The 21,260-nt window shown below is 44.6% G+C and overlaps 1 protein-coding gene across 6 annotated transcripts in view; it reads left to right on the top strand.

Annotated features, from left to right (window-relative positions):
- Positions 1-21,260, top strand: part of man2a2 (mannosidase, alpha, class 2A, member 2) — a 44,513-nt gene that overhangs the window by 3,416 nt on the left and 19,837 nt on the right. For 4 of the 6 annotated variants that reach the window (XM_068015600.1, XM_068015601.1, XM_068015599.1 and 1 more), the window contains exons 2-11: positions 7,239-7,496; positions 10,873-11,017; positions 11,829-12,000; positions 12,504-12,631; positions 13,544-13,717; positions 14,007-14,193; positions 16,397-16,574; positions 17,525-17,727; positions 20,394-20,576; positions 21,057-21,171. In XM_068015600.1, coding sequence (XP_067871701.1) covers positions 7,239-7,496; positions 10,873-11,017; positions 11,829-12,000; positions 12,504-12,631; positions 13,544-13,717; positions 14,007-14,193; positions 16,397-16,574; positions 17,525-17,727; positions 20,394-20,576; positions 21,057-21,171 — 1,743 coding nt within the window. The remainder of the gene's footprint in view (positions 1-7,238; positions 7,497-10,872; positions 11,018-11,828; positions 12,001-12,503; positions 12,632-13,543; positions 13,718-14,006; positions 14,194-16,396; positions 16,575-17,524; positions 17,728-20,393; positions 20,577-21,056; positions 21,172-21,260) is intronic. The other 2 variants (XM_068015597.1, XM_068015602.1) reach the window with 2 other exon arrangements.

Here is a 21,260-nt window from a genome sequence, read left to right as displayed (position 1 = left end):
TGTTACAACTTGCAGGCGTTGCTGGATAACTCAGGCTAGTTTGTTGCCCCTGCTCCCTGCAAGTGTGCTGAGGTTAGTTGTAGTGCCAGGTTGATGCATCACAGCCCAGGGATTGAATCTAGAGCATTCTAGCCCATATGGCTTCGTGCTGCATTAGGCGTCCCTTTATTCGTCAGGCAGTTGGGTATTTATGCTGATGCCCAGTATTATATTCCAGGCTCAGCATTTGATTATCCTGGTGCTCAACTTAATGAATTCTTCTCTCATGGGTGCAGCATTCACCCTCGACTGTCACCATCCCTTTTCAGAATAGCTTTCCATAATTAAAAAGTCTGCGTGTGACTTTGATGTGTAATCATACAGTGCAGATTTTTTAAAAATAACAACTCGCTGGGGGGGAAATAATGGGCCAGGTAGAGAAATGACTGCCCTTCACACTGCCATTTATCCACCCAAATTGACCATGGAGTGAAACTTGTCAGTCAGCTGAAATGCATCTCTAGCATCTGATGTACTATTTAAAACACTCTAGGACACTGTGGCTTGTATTGACCTTCCTCCTATCAGAACAGCTATTGGATTTACCTCCCCAGGGATGCTTGTCTGACTTTTGTGTTATTTTTGGAAGCTAACTGATTGTGTCCTCAAATGTGTTGCCCACTTATTGAATCATACGATAATACATTACTAAAGGATGCCCATCATGCCTGTTTGAAAGAGCAATACAGTTATCTGAAAAGCTGAGCTGAAGGGCCAAAGCCCACAGTGCAGAGGATCATTAAAAGTGGAAGCTCAGAATGGATGAAAATAGTGGCGGGGGGTGGGGGGAGGAGAGCTGAAGGGAGGTTTTGAACCACAAAGCCAATGAGCCAATACAGCATGCAGGGACATTTGGAGTACAGCAGGTATGAGGGAGGAATGGATAGAGGATACTGATCATGCTGTGGATTGTCATGTGTTAGGGTCATTGAAGGTGAGTTGCCATCACATATGAGTCATTGAGATTTTCTGTTCCCATCAGTGCAGAAACCTGTGAATAATGACTGTACAGTCCAGGTGTAGGGCTGGTGGGCTCCCCTGATTAAAACCATGCCTTTCATTTTACGTTTGTTTTTTGAGCTGCAGTTCCTTATTCTGGAAGCAGCTGTTGGTTTCTGTGCCAATTGTAGTCTGTTACCATGTGTCAGCGAATGACACTTTGGTCAACAATTTATTTCAAGGTCTTAACAATATCAAGATCCTGGAATGGTTTTACTGAGAAGAGTGATTAAACAATATTCAGTGGCAGGGTGACTATTTCTAAGACTCGCAAACAGCTAATCAATTAAGTGTCAGATCTTTCGAAATGCATGTGGAAATTTTTCATTTTAAGGTGGATGATTTATTGCAAAAACTGTGTTGTCATGAACGTTTCTGCAGGCAAAAAAATATTTTTCTTCAGGATTATTTTCTAGCATTAGTGTGAAAATAGCCTTCTGAGAAGAAATTTAATTTGTAGTTGGGAGAAAGGAGGAGAGAGTCTGTGAGAGGAAAATAGGTAAATCCGGACTGGGGAGCCTTGGTGAGTATGTGAAGACAAGGGAGGATGGCACAGAAGAAATAGTCCCTTAATTTTAAAGAAACACGACAAAACAAAATCTGTGTTGGATCAGTGAGGTGGTCAGATGGTATTGAGGGCGGCAGTGTTATATAATGTAATGCACGGTATATTCTGCTGAGGTGGACCTCTGTCCCTTTGAGGCCAGAGAATCTAATTGCTGGTAAGTAAACAGAACCTCAGGGCAGTCAGAGTTTAATTGTTGCATGCTGTGAAGTAAACTGCAAATTGAGAAATGCTTTTAAATTTCAGGTGCCAGGTCGGGAGCACCCAACATTACATTTTTTTTAATTCATTCATGGGATGTGGGCGTCGCTGGCCAGGCCAGCATTTAGTGCCCATCCCTAATTGCCCTTGAGAAGGTGGTGGTGAGCTGCCTTCTTGAACCGCTGCAGTCCATTTGGGGTAGGTACACCCACAGTGCTGTTAGGAAGGGAGTTCCAGGATTTTGACCCAGCGACAGTGAAGGAATGGCGATATAGTTCCAAGTCAGGATGGTGTGTGACTTGGAGGGGAATTTGCAGGTGGTGGTGTTCCCAAGCATTTGCTGCCCTTGTCCTTCTAGTTGGTAGAGGTCGCGGGTTCGGAAGGTGCTGTCTAAGGAGCCTTGGTACATTGCTGCAGTGCATCTTGTAGATGGTACACACTGCTGCCACTGTGCGTCGGTGGTGGAGGGAGTGAATGTTTGTGGATGGGGTGCCAATCAAGCGGGTTGCTTTGTCCTGGAAGGTGTCGAGCTTCTTGAGTGTTGTTGGAGCTGCAACCATCCAGGCAAGCGAAGAGTATTCCTTCACACTCCTGACTTGTGCCTTGTAGATGATGGACAGGCTTTGGGGAGTCAGGTGGTGAGTTACACACCACAGGATTCCTAGCCTCTGACCTGCTCTTGTAGCCACGGTATTTATATGACTACTCCAGTTCAGTTTCTGGTCAATGGTAGCCCCTAGGATGTTTATAGTGGGGGATTCAGCGATGGTAATGCCGTTGAATATCAAGGGGAGATGGTTAGATTCTCTCTCGTTGGAGACGGTCATTGCCTGGTACTTAAGGGCAAGTAACATTCGCGCCACACATCAGCCCAAGCCTGGATATTGTCCAGGTCTTGCTGCATTTCTACACAGACTGCTTCAGTCTCTGAGGAGTCATGAATGGTGCTGAACATTGTGCAATCATCAGCGAACATCCCCACTTCTGACCTTATGATTGAAGGAAGGTCATTGATGAAGCAGCTTAAGATGATTGGACCTAGGACACTACCCTGAGGAACTCCTGCAGTGATGTCCTGGAGCTCAGATGGTTGACCTCCAACAACCGCAACCATCTTCCTTTGTGCTGGGTATGACTCCAGCCGGCGGATAGTTTTCCCCCTGATTCCCATTGACCTCAGTTTTGCTAGGGCTCCTTGATGCCATACTCGGTCAAGTGCTGCCTTGATGTCAAGGGCAGTCACTCTCACCTCACCTCTTGAGTTCAGCTCTTTTGTCCATATTTGAACCAAGGCTGTAATGAGGTCATAGAACATAGAACATAGAACATAGAAAAATACAGCACAGAACAGGCCCTTCGGCCCACGATGTTGTGCCGATCCTTTGTCCTCTGTCAAGGACAATTTAATCTATACCCCATCATTCTCCTTTATCCATATACCTATCTAAAAGCCGTTTGAAAGTCCCTAAAGTTTCTGACTCAACAACTTCCCCAGGCAAGGCATTCCATGCCCCGACCACTCTCTGGGTAAAGAACCTTCCCCTGACATCCCCCTTATATCTCCCACCCTTCACCTTAAATTTATGACCCCTTGTAACGCTTTGCTCCACCCGGGGAAAAAGTTTCTGACTGTCTACCCTATCTATTCCCCTGATCATCTTATAAACCTCTATCATGTCACCCCTCATCCTTCTCCGTTCTAATGAGAAGAGGCCTAGAATGTTCAGCCTTTCCTCGTAAGACTTATTCTCCATTCCAGGCAACATCCTGGTAAATCTCCTCTGCACCCTCTCCAAGGCTTCCACATCCTTCCTAAAATGAGGCGACCAGAACTGCACACAGTACTCCAAATGAGGCCTTACCAAGGTCCTGTACAGCTGCATCATCACCTCACGGCTCTTAAATTCAATCCCTCTGCTAATGAACGCTAACACCCCATGTGCCTTCTTCACAGCCCTATCCACTTGAGTTGCAACTTTCAACGATCTATGCACATAGACCCCAAGGTCTCTCTGCTCCTCCACATGCCCAAGAACCCTACCGTTAACCCAGTATTTTGCATTCGTGTTTGTCCTTCCAAAATGGACGACCTCACACTTTTCAGGGTTAAACTCCATCTGCCACTTTTCAGCCCAGCACTGCAACCTATCCAAGTCCCTTTGCAGACGACAATAGCCCTCCTCGGTATCCACAACTCCACCAACCTTTGTATCATCTGCAAATTTACTGACCCACCCTTCGACTTCCTCATCCAAGTCGTTAATAAAAATCACAAACAGGAGAGGACCCAGAACTGATCCCTGTGGCACGCCACTGGTAACTGGGCTCCAGGCTGAGTATTTACCATGTAAGACCACTCTCTGCCTTCTATCAGTTAGCCAATTCTTAATCCAACTGGCCACATTCCCCACTATCCCATGCCTCCTGACTTTCTCCATAAGTCTACCATGGGGGACCTTATCAAATGCCTTACTAAAATCCATGTACACCACATCCACTGGTTTACCCTCATCCACTTGCTTGGTCACCTGCTCAAAGAATTCAATCAGGCTTGTGAGGCAAGACCTACCCCTCACAAAACCGTGCTGACTGTCCCGAATCAAGCAGTGTCTTTCCAGATGCTCAGAAATCCTATCCCTCAGCACCTTTTCCATCAACTTGCCTACCACCGAAGTAAGACTAACTGGCCTGTAATTCCCAGGGTTGTTCCTATTCCCTTTCTTGAACAGGGGCACAACATTTGCCACCCTCCAATCACCTGGTACCACCCCCGTCAACAGAGAAGATGAAAAGATCATTGCCAGCGGCTCTGCAATTTCATCCCTTGCTTCCCATAACATCCTTGGATATACCCCGTCAGGCCCGGGAGACTTGTCTATCTTCAAGTTATTCAAAAACCCCAACACATCTTCCCTCCTAACGAGCACTTCCTCGAGCTTACCAGTCTGTTTCACACCGTCCTCTTCAGTAATACACCCCTTCTCATTCGTAAATACCGAAGAGAAGTACTCATTCAAAACCTCACTTATCTCAGGAGCTGAGTGGCCCTGGCGGAACCCAAACTGAGCGTCACTGAGCAGGTTATTGCTAAGCAAGTGCCGCTTGATGGCACTGTTGATGACACCTTCCATCACTTTACTGATGATTGAGAGTAGGCTGATGGGGTGGTAATTGGCTGGGTTGGACTTGTCCTGCTTTTTGTGTACAGGAAATACCTGGGCAATTTTCCACATTGCCGGGTAGATGCCAGTGTTGTAGCTGTACTGGAACAGCTTGGCTAGGGGTGCGGCAAGTTCTGGAGCACAGGTCTTCAGTCGTTTCTTGATATCACGAGGAGTGAATCGAATTGGCTGAAGTCTGGCATCTGTGATGCTGGGGACTTCAGGAGGAGGCTGAGATGGATCATCAACTCGGCACTTCTGGCTGAAGATTGTTGCAAATGCTTCAGCCTTATCTTTCGCACTGATGTGCTGGGCTCCCCCATCATTGAGGATGGGGATATTTGTGGAGCCACCTCCTCCAGTTAGTTGTTTAATTGTCCACCACCATTCATGGCTGGATGTGGCAGGACTGCAGAGCTTAGATCTGATCCGTTGGTTATGGGATCGCTTAGCTCTGTCTATCGCTTACGCAGTTTGGCACGCAGATAGTCCTGTGTTGTAGCTTCACCAGGTTGACACCTCATTTTGAGGTATGCCTGGTGCTGCTCCTGGCATGCCCTCCTGCACTCTTCATTGAACCAGGGTTGGTCCCCTGGCTTGATGGTAATGATAGAGTGGGGGATATGCCGGGCCATGAGGTTGCAGATTGTGGTTGAGTACAATTCTGCTGCTGCTGATGGCCCACAGCACCTCATGGGTGCCCAGTTTTGCATTGCTAGATCTGTTCGAAATCTATCCCATTTAGCACGGTGGTAGTATCACACAACACGATGGAGAGTATCCTCAATGTGAAGGCGGGACTTCGTCTCCACAAGGACTGTGCGGTGGCCACTCCTACCAATACTGTCATTGTCAGATGCATCAGCGGCAGGCAGATTGGTGAGGACGGGGTCAAGTATGTTTTTCCCTCTTGGTTTCATCAACACCTGCCGCAGACCCAGTCTAGCAACTATGTCCTTTAGGACCCGGCCAGCTCGGTCAGTAGTGATGCTACCGAGCCATTCTTGGTGATGGACATTGAAGTCCCCCACCCAGAGTACATTTTGTGCCCTCACCACCCTCAGTGCTTCCTCCAAGTGCTGTTCAACATGGAGGAGTACTGACTCATCAGCTGAGGGAGGGCGGTAGGTGGTAATCAGCAGGAGGTTTCCTTGTCCGTGTTTGATCTGGTGCCATGAGACTTCATGGGGTCCAGAGTCGATGTTGAGGACTCCCAGGGCAACTCCCTCCCTACTGTATACTACTGTGCCACCACCTCTGGGTTGTCCTGCCGGTGGGACAGGACATACCCGGGGATGGTGATGGCAGTGTCTGGGGCATTGTCTGTAAGGTATGATTCCGTGAGTATAACTATGTCAGGCTGTTGCTTGACTAGTCTGTGGGACAGCTCTCCCAACTTTGGCACAAGCCCCCAGATGTTAGTAAGGAGGACTTTGCAGGGTCGACAGGACTGGGTTTGCCGTTGTCATTTCTGGTCCCTAGGTCGATGCCGGGTGGTCCGTCCGGTTTCATTCCTTTTTATTGACTTTGTAGCGGTTAGATACAACTGAGTGGCTTGCTAGGCCATTTCAGAGGACATGCAAGAGTCAACCATATTGCTGTGGGTCTGGAGTCACATGTAGGCCAGACCAGGTAAGGACAGCAGATTTCTTTCCCTAAAGGACATTAGGGAACCAGATGGGATTTTACAACAATCGACAATGGTTTCATGACCTTCATTAGACTAGCTTTTAATTCCAGATTTATTAATTGAGTTCAAATTCCACCTTCTGCTGTGGTGGGATTCGAACCCATGTCCCCAGAGAAATACCCTGGGTCTCTGGGTTACTAATCCAGTGACAATACCACTACGCCACCACCTCCTTTAAGAAAAAGATCATTTGGCTTTTTCTTTAAAAATAGATCATTTTAGATCCATAACATAGTGCAGAATCTTGTTTGAGGGTAAAACGCTTGGTGACAGACTATCTTTTCTGCTCTTTACATTAAGCATTAGATCTGTGCTTGTGTGCTGAGGCTTGCATAGAGCTCGATTGCCAGCCAGAGAATACTGTGCAGCCAGCAGTATATCTTGGATTTGTGGACTTTGCATTGTTTTGATCAGGTACAACTATCAACCTGGTGGAGCTATTTTGGGTAGTTGTACCGCAGGTTATTTTGAGCCAATCTGCCTGGCAGAAATTTAAGAAGGTAAAGCTGATAAATTCCTGACCAATGTGACATTTTCTCTCCCCTTGTAATATTTCCTCTCTTCCCTTTTTGTTTTCCCAAAGCAGAGTCAAATCTCAGTGCTGCAGAATCGCATTGAGCAGTTGGAGCAGCTTTTGGAAGAAAACCATCAGATAATCAGCCACATCAAGGACTCTGTGCTAGAGCTGACGGAGAATGCAGGTGGTCTTCCAGGCCTGCTCGCCTACCAGGCAAATGGCTCTTGGGCTTTTCCCACAGATAATCACCCAACCTTCCTCTCTGTGTCTCCGCAAGATTGTCAGTTTGCCCTTGGGAATAAAGGGCAAAAAACAGACCTGCAGGTAGGGAAACGGATCAAATGCTGATCCAACATATTTCTGCTGAATTGTATCTGCTAATCTGCATGGATCAATGACGCCATCTTTTATCTAAAGCCTTTTTGACGTGATCAGATTCTGATTGTGAGCAGGCGATTTAATTTAAAACTGACAGCCTTCAACGTGACTGCAGCTTATTATCCAGGTTCCATAATCTCTTCGGATTCCTTCCACTCCTCCACCTCCTTCCCAGCCCCACTCTCTTGGGGCCTCTCCTGAAGGGTCTGACTAATGCTGCCGTAAAGTTATCTGGTTCAGTTGCCCACATGCTCCTGGCAACCAGCCATTCTTCCATTGTGCTGATGAAATGGTGAATGTGAACTTTGTAATTATGGCAGGAAAGCAAATTGTTGGAAATGTGCAGCGGGTGCTTTAATGTTTTGAGTGGAGCCCTGAAACACCAACCTAACATAGTTGGTGCACTGTAATGAAGGTGATGGGTTCAAGCCCCATTCCAGTAAGTGGAAACAATCTAGCCACATTACAGTGCAATACTGAGGGAGCAGGGCACTGTCAGTGGTGCCGTCTTTCAAATGAGACATTAAGCTGAGGCCCTGTCTACATTTTCAATTACACGTAAAAGATCCCATGGCACAACTTTCAGAGTAGGGGTTATGTTCTCCCAGCCAACATTTATCCCCTGACCAACACTGCCAAAGAAGATTATGTCTGTGGGCCCCTGCTGTGTGCTATATGGCTGCCCTGTTTGCCTACATCAGTGACTACAGTTCAAAATTGGTTGCAAAACACTTGGAGGATGTGGAAGATTATGTATAAATGCAAGTTCCTTCTTATCTGGATGACTGTGAAAGCGCTCCCATTGCCTTCCAAGACCAATACAAATAAAAATCGCCTTCTCCAAAGGTAGCCTGCATTTTCTGCCTTCCAGCTGTGATAGTTTGGGCTGTTTTTCTAGTGCCTCCTTCCCCAGGTAAAATGTTTTTGAAGTACAGCACACTGTTATTTGTCCAGAAATACAGATTCCCTGTTCAGCAGTGGGCCAGCTCTGGTTACTGAGATGTAATGTTCCAACATTGGAAACAGTACATATGATGGCAAATGCTGTAAAACTAGTTATTTTTTTGCTAATTTTTAATGAGACTGCTGGTATTGCAAATACAGGAAGTTAAGGAGCACCAGACTGACTCCTAATGTCGAAGGACTGGGTTATGGTGGGGAGAAACATGGGATTTTGTGCCTTGGAAGGCAATAAATGAGTAGTAGCTGTCAGTGTTCCCTCTAATTTCTCTTTGCTTGTTTATTGTAGTGCTTGGTCCCTTTAAGATTGCTATGCAGCCATGCATGCTTGCATGTTAAATCCAACCATTTGTTGTGAGGGATCTGTTTGTACCCTGCACGCTAAGTTCTGGATTGCTGCTCCGCCCTGCAACCGTGCAGCTTGGAGGGAGCATTGGTGCAGGAAAGGAAAATTCTAAATGCAAGTACAAATTAAGGGGGCACAGGTTCAAATCAGCAAAAGACAAATTTAAGACTGATGTTTCTCACACAAGTGATCAATATGTGAAGTGGGCCTGCAGGTAAAGGAGACAAAGAACATGGGCTAAATAAAGCAGCCGTCTCTCCTGAGACCTCTGTCACTGAGGACAAGCAGCAATGTCACAGGAACGCCATTCATCATCACTGCCCATATCCGGGCAGTCGCTCCGTAAGGCGATTGTGACAGCACCATGACCACAAGGACTGCAGAGGTCCAAGGAGATGGCCCACCACCACCACCACCTCATAGCTGCAATAAAAATGGCCTTGCCAGCATCCCGCTCCCCAAGAACAGATCTGTTTTTTTAAAAAAAGGAAACAATAGCTAGATTTGTTTTGGAGGTACTGTTAGTTCTTTCTGGATGCGTGAGCACTTTCTTGATCCATTTTGTAATGATGTGAACACATTGTACCCATATCAGCAGTTACAGTAAGAGTCAACCAAATAACTTTCTCTATTGCTTAGGTACTTTGTAAATAGGCACTGATGTAGAAGAAAGTGACCTTGATAGCTCAGCACTCGGAAGGGACACAGAACAGTTTGTTGCTTGTTTGTAACCTGATCATATGATTCAAGTGATGTAATTCCTGTACTACTGGACCTTGGGATCTGTTATGTATTTCCTCTGGATTCTGGTGTTGTGAAGTCTGGTCTTCTGTGTTTGAAAGAGGCGACTTGATTGAAACATATAAGATCCTGAGGGGTCTTGACAGGGTGCGTGTGGAAAGGATGTTTCCCCTTGTGGGAGAATCTAGAACTAGGGGTCACTGTTTTAAAAATAAGGGGTCGCCCGTTTAAGACAGAGATGAGGAGAAATTTTTTCTCTCAGTGGGTTGTGAGTCTTTGGAATTCTCTTCCTTAAGTGTCTTTGAATATTTTGAAGGCAGAGGTAGATAGATTCTTGATAAGCAATGGGGTGGGGGGGGGGGGGGGGTGGGGGTGGAAGGTGGAAGGTTATCGGAAGTAGGTGGAAATGTGGAGTAATCAGTTCAGCCATTAACTTACTGAATGGCGGAGCAGGCTCGAAGGGCCGAGTGGCCTACTCCTCCTAATTCATATGTTTGTATGTACCTATGTTCATATGTAAATTCTGCATTGTGTAGCATATCTGTGTTTACTTAACCATGTAGTTTGCATGATGTTGGTGGCAGAGAGATTTAAAAATAAAAACCATAAACCCAGAGCATCTGAAATAAAAGCAGACAATTCTGTAAATTCACAAGATGTTCATTGATGTAACCAGTTCTGGTGAGGTTCTGCACCTGAAACATTACCCTGCCTCTTCTCATTCTGGTGCTGAAAATCAGTTTTAATTTCCAGCATTTTCTTGAATGTGCGATTTATTCATTAAGGACAAGCTCGAGATGAGACTAATAACCCAGTGTCCATGAACGTGTCCTTTGGGGGACGCAAACTTCAAAACTACTGAACATTTTCATTTTAAATTGTAATTACTGTTGCCTTCAGGATGCTGCTTTTATTCAGAATTATCCCTCAGTGCAAACTTACAAGATGCACTCAAAATAAACAAAGTAATGAAAGCAGTGTTCAGAGGGTGTATAATCAGTGCTGATAATTGGGATTAATGTACTAACTCAGTAACCAGATCCTTCTGGACTGTGTGGTTTGAGGCTAGAATGAATGATGGGACCCATAGTTCTGTGGTCGACTGGTCATTGTTTTCAAGTTGTGGGAAGCCCCACGCTTGACCACCCATATTTTTATGAACACTGGCAAGTGCCTTGGGTTACCGATTAATTGTGAATAATATCTTCAGGCTGCAATCTGAAATGTGGCTACAGACTGCAGTCTTGGTAAATCCCTGCTGTTTTGCTCTGATAGATGCTGGATGTTTACTCACTCTTAAAGTTTGATAACTTGGATGGTGGCGCTTGGAAGCAGGGCTTTGAGATCACATACGATGAGCATGAGTGGGACAACGACCCATTGCAGGTGTATGTGGTGCCCCATTCCCACAACGATCCAGGTGAGAGGAACACTGGGAGCTGATGCTATTTGGGGCTGGAGGGGAAAATGGGGTTCAGGAGTTGGCCAATGTTAATTCTGTGAATTTGCTTTTTTTTTATTCATTTCTGTACATAAGCAGCATATCTGCTGGCTTTATAAAAGCATTGTCTGGCCTGAGTAACCGTTTAATTCTTTTTATTTAGAGTCATGATTGCTGAGAGTTTGGCTTGTGACCAGTTTAATGAGGGATTGTAAATGTTGCAGTCAGCTGGTAGCTGTTTTTTACATTGGCTTTAGTTCTCCTATTTTGTCAGTCTTGTCAAGATGCTAGCAACACCAGCCTAGACTTGCTACTTGCACGAGCAGTGGTCAGAGACACCTGTTTCCTTTTAACTCCCTCTTGAGTGAGGGGTCGTGGGTTCAAGCCCCCAATCCAGGACTTGAGCACAATCTCAGCAGACACTCTAGTGCAGTATGAGGAAGTGCTATACTGCTTATCTTTCAGATGAGATATTAAACTGAGGTCCTCTCTGCTTGTTTTGTTGGGTCTGGTGGATATTAGATATCTCATAGCACTGTTTGTTGGAGGGGGTGGGGGTAAAGCAGTCAGTTCAGGTGTCTGGTCCCTCAACCAACATGAGAGATTAACTGGTCATTCACCTTGTTTGTGGGACCTTGCTGTTTGCAGGTTGGCTGCTAAGTGCATCGATTTCGTGATATTGACTGCACTCTTGGGTAATTGTATGTAAAGTACTCAGGATTGTTTGAGAAATGTGAAAAGGTGCTATGCATTGAGACCCCTGACTGTTGTAACTCTTGCTTCTGTCCAGGCTGGATAAAGACATTTGACAAATATTACCAGGAGCAGACACAGCATATTTTGAATAACATGCTGGTGAAACTGCAGGAGGACCCAAGGCGTCGCTTTATCTGGGCAGAGATCTCCTTCTTCTCCAAATGGTGGGACAACATTGACACTCAGAGAAGGGCTGCTGTCCGCAGGTACACTGAGACAAGAGGATTCGCTTAAAATTTATTCTCGAGTGAAGACACTGACTTGTGCTAGGAGGCCCCAGTCACCCTCCCACCATACTGTACCCAATAAGCAATCATCAAGCCAAGGCACTGAGTGCTGGCAGGCTATTGACCTGTGGAACAAACCAGCCTGATTCTGTCTTTTCCTGGTTCATGTACTTGTTCCAGCAGAGGATGCTGGAGACTGGTCAGATTTATTTTTCAGTTTTCCTCCCTCTCCCTCCCCCTCCCTTGTTAAAGGGCACTGGGACTATTTGTAGCCAGAATTAATTCAGCAGAAGCATTTGGCATATTGTCACCTCACTAAAGTGAAATGAGAGGTTGATGGTGTTTAACCTCGACAACTAGCTTTGCTGTAGGCTACCATTAGTTTACTTGTGCAGCTCTTCAGTTAGAGCTTGAGTTTAATGTGTGCAGTGACTGATTTATTAGTATTTAGTTGAATGTGTGTTGTTTGGTTTGGTCATCAGGCTGGCAGCTAATGGTCAGTTGGAGTTTGTGACAGGAGGCTGGGTAATGACAGATGAGGCCAACTCGCACTATTTTGCGATGATTGACCAGCTAATTGAAGGACATCAATGGATAGAGAAAAATATTGGTAAGTGTCCACACTGACGAGCTGCAAAGTTGATGTAGAGATGCTTTATGGATTTGAGAGATTTTTTGGTGTGTGTTTTGTGTGTTCATGAAGGTACAGGATATTAATCCTAAAATGGAATGTTTCCCCATTGTCAACATTAAACTTTGTATAAGGTATTGCCCATGCTAACACCAAAAGCTCTCTCTACGCTGTTCCATCAAACACTTCCAGGGCACGTGCAGCACGGGGTTAGATACAGAGTAAAGCTCCCTCTACACTGTCCGATCAAACAATTCCAGGGAAGGTACAGCATGGGTTAAATACAGGGTAAAGCTCACTCTACATTGCCACAACATTTGATGCCTTATATATGTAATATTTGCCATATCCTACATCAGTTGCCTTTTGGCTTTTTGAGTTAGTAGGTTGCCAGTTCAGGGGTACCTTTGTGCCTATGGTTACAGTCCTTTTGTGTGAGAACTTTGCAGATCAGGTTGGATTGGAACCCAGGTCCCAGAGATTAAAGATCACCAAGTTCCCCTTGAATTGAGAAGTTACTGAAACTGCGCAGTCAAATTGCCTACCAGCACTCATTTATAAAGCTCACGTAAAGGAGGTCTGGATGTTGGAGGGCACCTGTGGAACTATACTCACCATCTGTAGCAGAGGAGGAGAGCGTATTTGGTGGGGGAGTGGAGAGAAGGCGATAACTAATTTCTAAAATACATTTGAAATTCCAAATTTACATTGCTGTAGACTGAGGTCAGACATCTGAATGTATTTAGGAGCATTAAAGATTTGTTAATGACATTGTATTTTTGCCCCCTAATGGGACATGCAACATAGTGCCCTTGTTACTCACTGTGTAGGTTATATTTCTTTTGATGTGATCTTTGCCCTATTGTGTGTTCCTACTTCGCATATCTACAGGAGTGATTCCAAAATCGGGCTGGGCAATCGATCCTTTCGGACACAGCTCAACCATGTCCTATCTGCTCAAACGATCCAACCTGACCAGTATGCTGATTCAGAGAGTGCATTACTCCATCAAAAAACACTTTGCAGCCACCAAAAATCTGGAATTCATGTGGAGACAGACCTGGGGTAGGTGAGAGCAGCCCTGCAAGGAATTCCTGTGAATGTTGAAAACCTGAAATAGACACAGAAACTGCTGGAAATGCATACTGCGACTGTAGCTTCTGAAAAAGGAGCTATTTCTCTTCCAGGTGCTGATCTGGTCTATGCATTTCCAACATTCTCCACTTTGCTTTGTCTCTGTGAAGTCGCACATTTGTGGGAGTGGTAATTAACTATTAGTGGGAGTCCTTAACAAATCCATAATGATTTCTGACTAAAATGAGTATTTTGCTTTGCTCCCCACATCTTGTTCTAGACACTGACTCGAGCACAGATATCTTCTGTCATTTAATGCCATTCTACAGTTACGATGTGCCTCATACCTGTGGGCCTGACCCTAAAATCTGCTGCCAGTTCGACTTCAGGCGCCTCCCTGGGGGCCGCATCAGCTGTCCATGGAAAGTCCCACCTAAAGCAATAACCAGTGTCAATGTAGCAGAGAGGTAGGAGCTGACCACGTGGACCTCTGTACTGATTTCTCTCTCTCATTTGTTTTCTCTTTGAGGGGTATGCTTAACTCATCCTCACAAGTCAGCCTTTTCTAATATATGTTTCTCAGCATCATTTGAGCTGTACCTGCTCGCCATTCATGTCTGTGAACACTATTCTGTTAATTTTAACTTGGCTTGCAGTTGCTTCTTGGTGGATGAGCTTAGATGGGTGGAATAGTTTCATTGTACCTGTGTTGTGCAATCTCCATTATGGGAAGTCTGGGTTCATTTTGAAATTGTTTGTGTTCTGTTGTTGAGTTTCCTTAGGTGTTGGTTGATACGTCATTGCATTAGGAAGTTCTTTATGTGATCAACTTGTGGAACAAACATCATAGGGGCAGGAAGGGTTGGTATCGAAGGTAAAAGTCCTTGCAATAATTTGAGAGCCATTTGGATGATGTGATGGAATGTCTGTATATTCTTGGTGGAATAGTCTGCTTTGTTGTATCTATCTCGTGCAGTCTTGCCCAGTTTTCACACTTGCCAACAGGGATCATTGGAATACAAACTGAAGTGGAAACTCTGTTTGATTATTTTTTTTCCCTTTAACTCCACCCAGAGTCATTGAGGCCAATTGTAGAATTCTGCTATCCTGGTTGAGATCAGCTAACTCTACACAGATCAGTCGAATGTGGGATCTTCCTGTCCTAAGTTCATTGGGAGGTGTGTTTTTGTGTATTCCTAGTTTTGTTTTGCTGGTGACATGCTTGATGTGGAAGTCGATCTCCTGTGACACCACAAGGGGAGTCGAGAACAAATATCTTCCAGTATCCAGTCCTGGGCTCCACACAATAGGAACTTAAGGCTTTAGAGAGTGTGTAGCTCAGATTCACTAGGATACAGCCTGGTATGAGAGAATACAAACTTGGAAGTTTTGAAAAATTGTAGCTTGACAGCAGTGCATATTATGGAACAATATAATAGTGTTTCAAAAAATTGTAAAAGGGTAGGACTGGGTAGATAGAAGCAGACTATTTCCAGTTTTGAGGGTTCCAGGACAAGGAGATATTGATAAAAAGATTAACTTTAAGACATTAGCAAGGGACACTTCCTTACAGAGAGTTGTGAGGCTGTGAAATTCACCTAGAATTAATGACTGAGGCAAAAACTGTCAATGTTAAACATTATATTGGTTAGGTGGATGAAGGAAAAGAGGTTGTGGGGATATAGGAACAGTGTGGATAAATGTGATTAGAATTGTTTGCCCACGAGGAGGGTAAAGGCAGACATGACTGGTTGGGTTGAATGGCCTGTTCTGTGTCGTAACTTCTCTATATCTATGCAAATGACGTAAGGTTAGCGAGCAAGGGTAATTAGGACCAGGCCATGCAGATGTAATTCAGACCCCATTTTAATTAAATGTCTTGGATTCTGTCCTCTATATATGTTCCCATTGTAAATTTCTATGTTCAGTCATGAAATAGCCTGTCTAAATTTGTCCAATTTAATTACTTACTTCTAACACTGGACACACTACAGTACCTTCACTGATGGGAGATGTTTACAGTGTGACATTTATTTTTTATTTTTTTTTATTTATAGATACAGCACTGAAACAGGCCCTTCGGCCCACCGAGTCTGTGCTGACCATCAACCACCCATTTATACTAATCCCATATTCCTACCACATCCCCTCCTGTCCCTATATTTGCCTACCACCTACCTATACTATGGGCAATTTATAAAAGCCAATTTACCCATCAACCTGCAAGTCTTTGGCATGTGGGAGGAAACCGGAGCACCCGGAGGAAACCCACGCAGACACGGAGAACTTGCAAACTCCACACAGGCAGGACCCAGAATTGAACCCGGGTCGCTGGAGCTGTGAGGCTGCGGTGCTAACCACTGCGCCACTGCGTAAATATAGGAATTTATAATGGGAAAAATTGACTCGACGTCGGTACATATAAATATATGTATCTGTCTGCTTGTTTTGATTTATTTACCAAGATTCCATATTCATTGTTTTGATATCCCAACTCTTATTAATGTTTCCGTTTTCCTGATAGCAAGTTTCCTTCTCTACGAGGAAAAACCTAGTTGATTGATAGAGTCTAATTTGCTTGTTGCTGATGACAAGCCAGGCTTGCTCTTGCCTTCCTTCCATATCTGTTTAGTTCTCTCTCACGATAGATTCTTGTCTCTCTCCTCTCAGGGCAAATTTACTCTTGGATCAATATCGGAAAAAGTCCAAGCTGTACAAGAGCAAAGTGGTTCTGATCCCTGTAGGAGATGATTTTCGTTATGACAATGCCCTGGAGTGGGACCAGCAGTTCCAGAATTATGCAAAACTTTTCGACTACATGAACTCTCACCCAGAGCTTCATGTACGGGTAAGTACTCTGTGTCGAGGTAAAATCTGGCTGTCCGGATTCCAATGGTTCAGTAGCAAAGTCTCTGAGCTGTACAGACCAAGAAGATCTCTGCTTTCATCCACAGTCTGTGCTGAGCTAGCTGGCTAAGTTAGTGGTTGAGGAAACATTAATTCCATATCCCTCTATGCCTTGCTCATTCAAGTACCTGTCCAGATGCCTCTTAAATGTCGCTACTGTTCCTGCCTCCACCACCTTCTCTGGCAGCTCATTCCAGATACCCACTATTCTGTGTGTGAAAAATTTACCCCTTTGATCCCCTTTAAACCTCCTCCCTCTCACCTTAAATCTATGCCCTCTAGTTTTAGTCACCCCTACCATGGGAAGCAGACTCTGGCTATCTCATAATTTTATATACCTCTATCATGTTCCCTTTCAGCCTCCTTTGCTCCAGGGAAAACAGACTCAGTCTATCCAATCTCTCTTTATAATTCAAGCCCTCCAAACCAGGCAACATCCTTGTGAATCTTTTCTGCACCTTCTCTAGCTTAATCACATCTTTCCTGTAGTGTGGCGACCAGAACTGCACACAGTACTCCAAATGCGGCCTAACCAACGTTATGTACAACTGTAACATGACGTCCCAACTCTTGTACTCAATAGCTCGGCCAATGAAGGCAAGCATGCCATACGGTGGATTGCAGTGTCCTCTGGGTTAGGCAAGGGAAATTGCTGGGATATTCTCTGCTGACAGCCTTTTGGAGAGAGACCTGGAAATGTGTGGGCACTGGGTGAGACCAAATCATGATAGCTGGGAAGGTACTGGAGGGCACCTGTGAAAAAACACCCAAGTAGGAAGTAAGTGCCTTGGTGGGTGGGAGAAAAACATTCGAGGGGGAAGGAAGCTGTGCATTCAGTATCTAGGTCTTCTCTCCTCACGCTGCACTGGATGTCCATTTGTTTGTTTTCAGGTGCAATTTGGAACACTGTCTGAGTACTTTGATGCCGTTTATAAGAAGTATGGTGTCAGCCCTGGTAGCAAGCCTCCGTCCTACCCAGTCCTCAGTGGGGACTTCTTCACCTACGCTGACCGTGAGGACCATTATTGGAGTGGATATTTTACCTCCCGGCCTTTCTATAAGAACTTGGATAGAGTGCTGGAATCGCACCTCAGGTAAGGAGCCTCCAGTTCGTTTGAGAAAGGGCTGTATTGTAAGAGGTTTTGTACCTGGAGTCTTCACATTTTATCTTAATTGGAGAGAAATAAGTAAGTCTTGAGAAAAATGCTACAATGAAAGTATAAAAGGGACAGTAGCAACATGGATATGAAATTGGCTGAGTGACAGGAAACAAAGTAGTGGTTATGGATGTTTTTTGGGTTGGAGGAAGGTTTGTAGTGCAGTTCCCCACGGATCAGTGTTGGGACCCTTGCTTTTACCTGGTGTACAGGGCACAATTTCAAAGTTTGCAGATGATATGAAACTTGGAAGCATTGTGAACTGTGAGGAGGATAGTGTAGAACTTCAAAAGGACATAGACAAGTTGGTGGAATGGGCGGACAGGTGGCAGATGAAGTTCAAAGAGAAATGTGAAGTGATTCATTTTGCTGGAGAGAACGTGGAGAGACAATATAAAATAAAGGGTACAATTCTAAAGAGGGGTGCAGGAGCAGACGGACCTAGGTGTATAAGTCATTGAAGGTGGCAGGACAAGTTGAGAGAGTGGTTAATAAAGCATACAGTATCCTGGGCTTTATTAATAGGGACATAGAGTACAAGAGCAAGGAAGTTATGCTGAACTTGTATAAGATACTAGTTCGGCCTCAACTGGAGTATTGCGTCCAATTCTGGGAGCTACACTTTAGGAAAGACGTGAGGGCATTGGAGAGAGTACAGAAAAGATTCACGAGAATGGTTCCAGGGTTTAGGAATTTCAGTTATGAAGATAGATTGGAGAAGTTAGGACTGTTTTCCTTGGAGAAGAGAAGGCTGAGAGGTGATTTGATAGAGGTATTCAAAATCATGAGGGGTCTGGACAGAGTAGATAGAAACTGTTCCCACTCGTGAAAGGATCGAAAATGAGAGGGCACAGATTTAAAGTATTTATTAAGAGAAGCAAAAGTGACATGAGGAAAAACGCAGCAAGTGGATAAGGTCTGGAATGCGCTGCCTGAGAACGTGGTGGAGGCAGGTTCAATTGAAGCATTTAAAAGGGAATTAGACAGTTATATGAAAAGGAAGAAAGTGAAGGGTTTTGGGGAGAAGGCAGGGGAATAGAACTGAGGGAGTTGCTCTTTGAGTGCCAGTGCAGAAATGATGGGCCGAATGGCCACCTTCTACGCTGTAACGATTCTGTGAAAAGAATAGGGAGAGGCAATGTATACTTAATGGCACAGTTCTAAAGAGTGCAGGAGCAGAGGGACCTGGGGTGCATGTGCATAGATCTTTGAAGGTGGCAGAACATATTGAGAGAGTGGTTAGTAAAGAATATGGAATCTTGGGCTTCATAAATAGTGGCATTGAGTACAAAAGCAGTAAATTTATGCTGAATCTTTATAAAGCTCTGGTTAGGCCCCAACTAGTGTATTGCATCCAGTTCTGGTCACCACACTTTAGGAAGGATGTGAGGGTCCTTGAGATGGTGCAGAGGAAATTTACCAGAATGGTTCCAGGGATGGAGGATTTTAATTACAAGGTTAGCTTGGAAAAGCTGGGGTTCTACTTGGAACAAAGGAGATTGAGGGGAGATTTAATAGAAGTTTACAAGACTATTCTTCTTTCTTTTGGGCCTCCTTATCTCGAGAGACAATGGATACGCGCCTGGAGGTGGTCAGTGGTTTGTACAGGCTTAGGTAAGATATACAAGGAAATATTGTTCCCATTAACTAATGGTGCAAGGACTTGGGGACCCAGATTGAAAGTTTTGGGCAAAAGATGCAGGGGGAATATGAGGAAGCACTTCTAAGCAGCAGGTGGTAATGACCTGGAACTCGCTGCCCACAAGGGTGATAGAAGTGGAGACAATCAATGACTTGAAGAGGAAGTTGGATGGCCACCTTAGAGAAATAGACTTGCAGGGCCACGGGGATCGAGCGGATAAGTGGGACTGACTGCGTAGCTTGGTGGAGAGCCGGTATGGACTCGATGGGCCAAATGGCATCCTGTGCCGTAAATCACTCTATAAGCAAGTCTTGGGGAAAGAGAGCAAAGGCAGAATCGAAACCGAGGACACTGAAGAATAGATGTGGAATAATAGAGAAAGTTAATTGAAGAGGGAGAGTCATTTTTTTTTTTGTTAAATGAACAACAGCACAGGAGTTTGGGCACTTGTTTAGGAATAATGCCAAGGCTGTAGAAAGGGTGCGGGAGAGACGTACCAGGGAGAGTTTTCTTTTTAGTTGAGAGACCAGAGAAACTTGGGCTTCCAGTAGAGCAGTGAAGGTTAGGAAGGGATCTAGTAGAGATGTTCAAAATTGTGAGGAGTTTCAATTAAGTAAATCAGGGAAAAACAATTTCCGCTGTTTGGTTAGTCAGTAATTGGAGGACAGCAATTTAAGATCATCCAAAGAATGAAAGGTTAGCATTTTTTTTATGCAGAGGACTGTAGAATGGTGGAAGAGTAACTTTTAAAACAGAAAGTGGCTTAAATATGTTACAAAGAAAGCTGTCAGAGGGTAAAATCAGGACAGAATAAGTGATTGGGATTACACTCTGAGTTGACACAAGTACAAAGAGTTGAATGACTTCCTTCTGTAAAATTGTCAGATCAACAAGTGTGCATTGGTATTTTTATTGAATGACCCTTGCTGGCCTTCTGTAAAAACCTGTCATTTTATTGTAGAGCAGCTGAGATCCTCTACAGCTTGGCCCTGAATCACGCTCGACGCTCCAGTGCAGACAGTAAATACCCGATTTCTGACTATAGCTCATTAACTGAAGCTCGCCGGAACATCGGCCTGTTCCAGCACCACGATGCCATCACTGGCACCTCAAAAGAAGTGGTGGTCGTTGACTATGGGATCCGGTACGTGTTGCTATGAGGCTGTGTGAACTTAAATAAATTCCCAATTGGTATCAGTTAATTATCATTATTTGGGTCAGTCATCGCTGTACTTTAAGCCTAACTACCAAGAAATCCACACAATTAGGCGTGGAGTATGAACATGGGCAGGTTTGCAAGAGCTGAGGATTGAGGACCCCTAAGTTTGAGATCAATGCACCCAGTGCACTTGTACTTTCATCAGATCCCATTCCTATTTCCTAGCCGAGGAGCAAACTCTGCTGCTTTGCTTTTAGTGTTTATTTTCATGGAAATGTTTCTGTTGCCGATTTGTGCAATAGTTGGCCTGGTTTGTGAAGACGACTGAAGTCTTATTTCAGCAGTTTAAAGCTGCCAAGTAAACCCAGAGGGTTTTATATACCGTTCCTGTTCTTCATGCTAAGCACAAGGCTTTGAGGATATGATAGGATGCTGTATAAACGTTAAACTTTTATTTCTTTTCAGGCTCTTTCACTCCCTTATGAATTTGAAACGAGTGATAATTAATGCAGCTCACTTCTTAATACTCCAGGACAAGAGCAACTACAGATATGACCAGTCTTCACTTTTTCTGCAGATGGTAAATTAACTTTTGGTGTTTATTAAATATAATACCGCCGTTAAAAGCAAAGCTAAAATGAGCACCTATTTACAGAGCCAGAAGTGAGA

Source organism: Heterodontus francisci, chromosome 35 (assembly GCF_036365525.1).
Source record: "Heterodontus francisci isolate sHetFra1 chromosome 35, sHetFra1.hap1, whole genome shotgun sequence".
Classification (NCBI taxonomy): domain Eukaryota; kingdom Metazoa; phylum Chordata; class Chondrichthyes; order Heterodontiformes; family Heterodontidae; genus Heterodontus; species Heterodontus francisci.
The sequence above is the reverse complement of the archived record's forward strand: the minus strand, read 5'-3'. Positions and strand labels throughout refer to the sequence as shown.